The sequence below is a fragment of the Vulpes vulpes genome, chromosome 5 (assembly GCF_048418805.1).
Source record: "Vulpes vulpes isolate BD-2025 chromosome 5, VulVul3, whole genome shotgun sequence".
NCBI lineage: Eukaryota > Metazoa > Chordata > Mammalia > Carnivora > Canidae > Vulpes > Vulpes vulpes.
Window position 1 is genome coordinate 114,828,946 of NC_132784.1, and position 7,254 is coordinate 114,836,199.

The 7,254-nt window shown below is 47.2% G+C and overlaps 1 protein-coding gene across 1 annotated transcript; it reads right to left on the reverse strand.

Annotated features, from left to right (window-relative positions):
* Positions 1-3,564: 3,564 nt before the first annotated feature.
* On the reverse strand, positions 3,565-7,018 carry LOC112912078 (T-cell surface glycoprotein CD1a-like). The gene is made up of 6 exons (XM_025988820.2): positions 6,917-7,018; positions 6,054-6,320; positions 5,096-5,374; positions 4,650-4,928; positions 4,226-4,316; positions 3,565-4,080 (listed from the first exon to the last, which is right to left on the reverse strand). The coding sequence occupies exons 1-6, from the start codon at positions 6,975-6,977 to the stop codon at positions 4,035-4,037; spliced, it is 1,023 nt and encodes a 340-aa protein (XP_025844605.1). The 5' UTR covers positions 6,978-7,018; the 3' UTR covers positions 3,565-4,034.
* Between the last annotated feature and the right edge of the window lie 236 nt (positions 7,019-7,254).

Sequence of the window (7,254 nt, forward strand, 5' to 3'; positions counted from 1 at the left end):
TTTTAAAGTTCCCTACTATTATTATCAATGAGTTCCTTTATGTTTGTTATTAATTACTTTACACATTTGAGCGCTCCCAAGGTGGGAGCATAAATATTTACATTTGTTAGGTCTTCTTGTTGGGTAGACCCCTTTATTATGATATAGTGCTCTTTTTATTTCTCTTGTTACAGTCTTTGCTCTATAATCTAGTTTGTCTGATGTAAGTATGGAAACTCTGGTTCTCTTTTGACCTCTATTTACATGATAAATGGTCTCCATCCCCTCACTTTCAGTCTGCAGGTGTCTTTAGGTCTGAAATGGGCCTCTTGTAGGCAGCATGTAGATGGCCTTGATTTTTCATCCATTGTGACACCCTATGTCTTTTGATTGGAGCATTTAGTCAATTTAGATTCAGAGTGTTTATTGATAGATAAGAATTTAGTAACATTTTATTACTTGTTTTATTGTTGGTTCCGGAGATTTTCTCTGTTACTTTCCAGTCTTTGTTGCATTTGGTCTTTCTTTCCCACTCAGAGTCCTTTAATATTTCTTTCAGGGCTGGCTTACTGACCACAAACTCCTTTAGTTTTTGTTTGGGAAACTCTCTATCTTTCCTTCTATTCTGAATGACAGCCTTTCTGGATGTAATATTCTTGGCTGCATATTTTTCCCATTCAATGTGGTGAACATATCTTGCTACTCTCTTCTGGCCTGTCAAGTTTCTGTGGACAGATCCGCTCCTAAACTTATTTGCCTTCCCTGTAAGTTAGGGGCTTCTTTTTTCTTGTTGCTGTTAGGATTTTTTCTTTATCTCTATATTTTGCAAATTTAACTATGATATGCCTTGATGGTGGCCTGCTTTTGATGGTTTTGATAGGAGTTCTCTGGGCCTTCTGGATTTGGATGTCTGTTTCCTTCCCCATATTAGGAAAGAGGGTGTTTTCACCTATAATTTTCTCAAATAAACCTTCTGCCCCCTTTCCCTCTCTTCTTCTCCTGGGACTCCTAAGATATGAATGTTTTTATACTGTATGAAGTCACTGAGTTTCCTAAGTCTACATTCATGACCCAATATTTTTCTTTCCCTCTTCTTTTCAGCTTCATTATTTTCCATAATTTTATCTTCTTTAAAAAATTTATTTATTTATTTATTTATTTATCTATTTATCTATCTATCTATCTATCTATTTATTTATGGAGGAGTGGCAAAGGGAGAGATAAAAGCAATTTCCCCACTAAGCTGTATGCCTGTTGCAGGACTCAAATCCAAGACCCCAGGATCATGACCCAAGCCTAAGGCAGACACTTAACTGACTGAGCCATCCAGATGCTCCCATAATTTTATCTTCTATGTCACTTCTTCATTCCTCTGCTTTGTCCACCCTTGTTGTTATTACATCTAGTCGGTTTCAAATCTCAGTTATAGCATTATTAATTTTGTCCTGACTGGTATCTAGTTATTTTATCTCTGTGGTAAGGGACTTCCTGCTGTCCTCTATGCTTTTCTCAAGCCCAGTTAGTATCCTCATGATTGTTGTTATAACTTATTGATCAGTCATATTACTTATATCTGTTTTCATTAGATCCTTGGTTTTGACCTTTTCTTGTTCTTTCTTTTGGAATGAATTCCTCTATCGTGGCATTTTATCTAAATCTCTGTCTTCTCTGTGTTAGAAAGGCCCGTTATGTTTCTGTTCCTGAGAGTAAGAACTCTTTAAAGAAGAGGTCATATGCCATCCAGTGTCTATTGCTTCAGGAAGTGTCTCTGGTGTATGATGTACACACTCTGCTTCTGTGTTTTGTCTACCCTTTCCCTTAGGTCATTCCTCTGAAGAGTTTCTCCCTGCCTGCAGTGGATATTTTTGGACCTTGCCCAAAGTATGGTGAGTTTTAACTATGTGTGCCCTGATCTGCTTCTTAAAAGAGCCAGATCCTATTTCCACTAGAAATGAAGATTTACAGAATTCCTGTGGTCAGTAGCTGTGGTGCATGTGGAGGATCTGCTGATCTTCTGGAGGAGATGCCTGCTGCTCTGGTTCTCAAGTACACTTGCCTGAGAAAAGTTGCACCTGCAAAGCACAGGGGGGTGGGTCTTTGTACAAGAGGCTCAAGCCTCCACTGTGGGTGTTGTAATGTTTACTGACGTTAGTTTAGGCTGAAGGGTGGGGTAAGAGAAAGGCACCAGCCCCCTTTGTCATCCTCAGAGAAGGGAGCTCATGTCCACCACTCTCCAATTCCCAGAAGAGCAGACAATCTCCCCTCATGTGTCCCAGATGCCTCTCAGATCAATGCCTTAATCCTACTTGTGTGTAGACCGTCTGCCCACCAGGCAGCACAGTACCCCTGTGTTCTATCCCAGGCAGGTTAGCTGAGATGTAAAGCTCCAAACTTTAGGGAGCTGGCATGGCAGGGCCTCACACTGGTCATCTCGGGGAGGGTCTTGCTGCACTGAGAGGGGTGCAGGTTTGTTCCAGATGGGTAGTTGCACCAAAGCACAGGAGCATGGAGTTTGTCGTAAAGCATAGCAAATAGCTAGTGTCCGGGCTATCTGCCTTCTGCCAGTGTTGCTGCACTTACGCTAAAGGGTGCGGGAGGCTAATGGCACCTACTGTCCCTTATGTACCCAGAGAGGCAATGGCATCTCTCCCAGATGCACTACGAGAAGGATCAACATCGCTCCCAGTGCATCCTAACAGACCTCAGATCACGCTGTCTGCCCCTGGGCTTCTCCACAGGATCATTGCAATCCCTTCAAGGCTCCACACCAGCCATAATGTGGACCTCCAAAATTCCAGTTTTTGAGCCCTGTTGGCTACAAAATCTCAGAAAAATAAGGGCCTCTTATTTTCCCATTCATTGGCTTCCTGGTAGTTTCTCCTTGTGTGGTCCCATGTTCACTTCTCTCTCTCTCCTCTCTCCATGACCATGGCTCCTACCACTAGCAGAAACCACAATCCATTTCTCCCCCAAATCATGTCTCTGCACCTCCTACCTTCCATGATGTGGCTTCTTCTCTCTCTCTAGCTGTGTAGTTTGTTCCATCAGTTATCAGACAGATTTCTTGGGTATTCAGAATACTTTGATATTTATCTAGCAGAGTTTAAGGGATGAGGCAAGCCTGTAATCTGCTTACTACTCCATCATCCTAGCTCCTCCCGCCGACCCTCTTGTTTCTTTTTCGATTCTCCTAATTACCTTTCTTTTGGTGAGAACACTTCAGATCTACCCCCTTGGAAAATTTCATGTATACAATTTCCCTGTCTTCTTGAATACCGAATTCCTCCTCAGACTTGCTTCTGTGGTGCGAAAATGATTGTGGTTTTTCAGCTTTATACCTCACATCGTATCCTTCAGGACAAGAGAGAGCCTCAAACATTGGCCACAAAAAATCAACTTTGTGTGACTGTGCCACCTGGACCAGATGCCTGGACCCAAACCATCGCACTGGGTGAGGTCATGTGGAATCTATACGATGATTGGCCTGAAGTGGGGGATATCTGTCCATCCTTCAAGCATCAAACATCTCAACTACTACAAACATTTCAGGAAGCAACAGAAAAAGAAAAGCCTACAGACTTAGCATTTATTCACCGGGATTTTTATTTCATGCATGTGAGATACCTTACCAAATTACAAATATCATAAAGACATGGACGTTGCTCTTCAGAGGCCTAAGAATTAGAAAGGGGAAAGGAACCTAACAGTGGCAAAAAGCCATGGGTATCTGAATAGAACTGCCAAAGTGCAGGTTAAAATTCGTACCAGGCAGAGACTGATTCCAATTATGAATCAGGGAGGGCTCACTGGAGGAAGTGACATCAGATGCCAGGGACTCGGGGAGGTTATAAGGATTTCATTTTGCTCTGAATTCGATTTTGAGACTTAAGCTCCAGAATCAAGTTAGAACAACAAATCCCACTAAATTACACCTAGCTTATATTGACAAACGATCATTAAGCAGGAACCAAAGACAAAGTTGCACACAGAGAGTTGCCAGGACATCACGGCTGAGCTGCCTTGAGGTCAGTCCAGGGGCCTGGGCTGCTGGGATCTCACTTCAAAGGGAAGTCCATGCACTGAGGTCTGCTGTGTGTTTTCCTGGGAGGAATAAAAAGGAATCCCTCTGCAGCAGGTGGAGGGGAGGCTGCAGGGGGGAAGGGCACAGGTGGCAGGAGGGCTGAGGACACACTGAAAGGTGGGGAGACAGGTGGGAAAGAGCAGGAAGGGGGCTCCAGAGACTCACCAGCGCATCCAGAGCCACCACGCCAGGCCTGCCAGGAGCACCAGGGGCACGATCACCACCAGGAAGACCAAGCCCATGGAGTGGGGCTGCTCTGTGGGGTTGGGCCCAGAGGGTATCATTTCCCATCCACCCCAGGTTGGACTGCACCTCCCAGGTCCTCTCCACTCCTGTCACCATCCATCTCACCAGCTGCCTTTCCCCCTTTCCCTTCTCCCATCCCTCCTCAGAGATGGACACTTCACCTCACCCTCCGCATCCTCCCACATCTGCAGGACCCTCACCCTCAGTTCTTCCAACTCTTGGGTTACTGATTTTTTGTTCTTCTTGGCCTGGAGTTCCTAGAATCCCTAATTTTTCTTCTGACTCTCCTGCCCTGGTGAAGGGCCCCCTGCCCCTTTCCCAGCCAGGCCCAGTTCTTCCTCACCCCAGTGGAGGACCATGTCCTGGCCTCCTAGACTGCTGTGTCTCACACGGCAGGACAGGCCGGCCACCTCCTTGACTTTCACATCCAAGGACACCTGAAGATACCACGTGCCGTCAGCATGGGGAAGGACGTCACCTCGCCACCTTCCCTGTTGCTCCTGCTCGCCCCGCATCCACGTCACCCACACAGGCTTGGGGTAGAAGCCGGAGACATGGCACACCAGCCGCAGATGGCCAGACCCGGGGCTGGGGCCAGCGGACAGCCAGGCCTCGGGCCTCACTGTGGAAACAGGACAGGGATTCACAGACTGAGGGGAGGTCTTCACCCTTAGACCTATCACCATCATCCCTTCTCCCTCTTGATTCCTTCTTCCCTGAATGTGAGGGAATAATGCAAATTTATGAGTGCAGAATAGAGAATTCTTGGAGCGAGGAAGCAGGACTGACCTTGTCGCTGGAGATCTGCCTTCCCTGCATCAAGAAGACCCAACAGGTAACGGGGACAGAAGTCATTGATGTGTGAATGTATTCTTAAATTGACCACATGGTACTGATTTAATAGTTTACAGACTTGCTGAGCTCTCCTTCCTCCCTTTGGAGATGGCCACCATGACTTGTTCTGGAAACTCACAAGATCTGATCCTTGATAAGCAATCTGCATGAATCCTACTGATGGTTCCCCAAAGTACAGGCCGCAGCCTTCTGCCATCTGTACCTGAAAGGGATCTGGGAAGAGAGACTGTGAATTACAGGACAGGGGGAGTGAAAAAACTAAAATGAGATAAAGCAAAGCCTAGGATAGTGGAAGTAGAGAAGTTCAGGGGATTGGAGGGAATTGCATAGAATTTGATTTGATGGGAGGCTCAGATAAAGGGGAAGCGGTGGTAGCTGGAGGTGGAGAGAGAGAGGTGAATGATGGAGGAAGGAATGAATGTTAGAGGAGAGACATGAAGGATGTGGGCAGAGGAAAGGGAAGGGCTCAGCAGAGAAGTTCAGGTAAAAACAATTTAAAATGAAGGGAGAGCAGTGGGGTACAGGGAACACATAGATAGACATTGCTGATAGGACTGAATGAGGAGAAAAGCAGATCAAGGAGTCAGTCACAGAGTGAGGACCAGAGGTGCCTGGTTGGAGGCCAGGGAAAGGGGAGAGGGAGAACTCCCAGGTCGTGGGAGAACTAGTGGGACAGGAGGGCCCTGTGGTCAATGAGAGGAGCGGGACGAAGCAGAAGATGTGAAGCTTTTCAAGAATCACAGTCTGGCTCCACGCTCTGCCCACAGTGGTGGGATTCAGCTTCATGATGGGGACACATGAGGTTCAATGAAGCCTCTTTCCTGGAGGAAGAAGGATCCCAGGACACACACAGACCAGCCTCCTCCATCCCACCAGAGGGAACTGAACTCACATTCAAGCTGCCAGTCACTGACACGGTCCTGAAATATCAGGGGAAATCTAATGGAGAAGGTATGGAATGTCCTTTCCCGTTCAATCAGCTCCTCTTTGCTCAATTTGCCTTTGGCCCAAGGCCACAGGAACAAGAAAGTGCCAGAGTCACTGTCCCAGCCATGAGTCTGCAACTCATCCAGCCAAGCTGAGGCAAGATTTTGTGTCCAGGAACGGTTGTAAAAGGATGTGGTCAGGATGACTTGGAAGGAGACTGGCTCCTGGAAGGCTGTGGGAAAAAGGACAGATAGACTGAGGAAGAGGAGGGCATTGGGAAGGAGAGGGAATGGAGACTAAGGGGCCGGGGACGGGACCCAAAATCTGGAGGACAGAGAAGCCAAGTCAACTCAGGAGACAGTGCTGCCCCGGAGCCCGGGCCTCGCACCCATCCTTCAGGAGAGCACAGGGCCCTGTGGTTGGGGATGCTCGGGGAGGAAGCAGACTGACTCTCTCCCTGCCCAGGTCTGTGCTGGGAACCCAGGCAACAAGTGCACACATGCACATCCACACAAAAACACACACATAGAAACGTACACACATTCTTACACAAACAAATATATACACACACACACAAGTATACAGACACAGAGACACATACACACACACAAACACATATTAAAACACTTGCATAAAGACACACAAGACATATATTCATCACAAATACAGAGACTGGAAGACACACTCACGCCCTCACACATGTATACACATAATCAAATGCACACTTAGAGGCACACAAGGACATTTACACACATCACACACATGCACGCGCACACACACACACACACACACACACGTGCACAGATTGGACAGGACCGGAGCTCTCACCATCTTCGCTGTCACCCTCCGGGAGGAGAACCACCAACAGCACAAGTTGCAGGAACAGCATTGTGTTTGCAGATGTTCTTTCTCTTGCAAAGTCGCTCTTTGATGTCTGTCCTCACACACAGACCCCCTCCCAGCCCCTTCCTCTGACTTCCTCTCTACACACAACCCTTCCCTGAGTCTCTGCCACAATGCAAATGTGCTCCTCCCTCAGCCCTGGACACCTACTCAGTCTCACTTCCCCTCTTGCTCTGCCTCCCCTCTGGCCTCCAGCTTCTCCCTTCCAGCTTCTTCCAGTGTCCATCCCGCCCCCGCCCCCTGATTCAGATGCTACAGAACAA

Bases quoted from the DNA above. Each gene is read 5' to 3' on its own strand.
- LOC112912078 (XM_025988820.2), bottom strand. From the start codon at position 6,977: ATGCTGTTCCTGCAACTTGTGCTGTTGGTGGTTCTCCTCCCGGAGGGT. The intron at 6,321-6,916 runs GTGAGAGCTCCG...TTTTTCCCACAG, and splicing joins GGAGGGTGACAGCGAAGATG to CCTTCCAGGAGCCAGTCTCC. The intron at 4,081-4,225 runs GTGAGTCTCTGG...TATTCCTCCCAG, and splicing joins TGGTGGCTCTGGATGCGCTG to GAAAACACACAGCAGACCTC.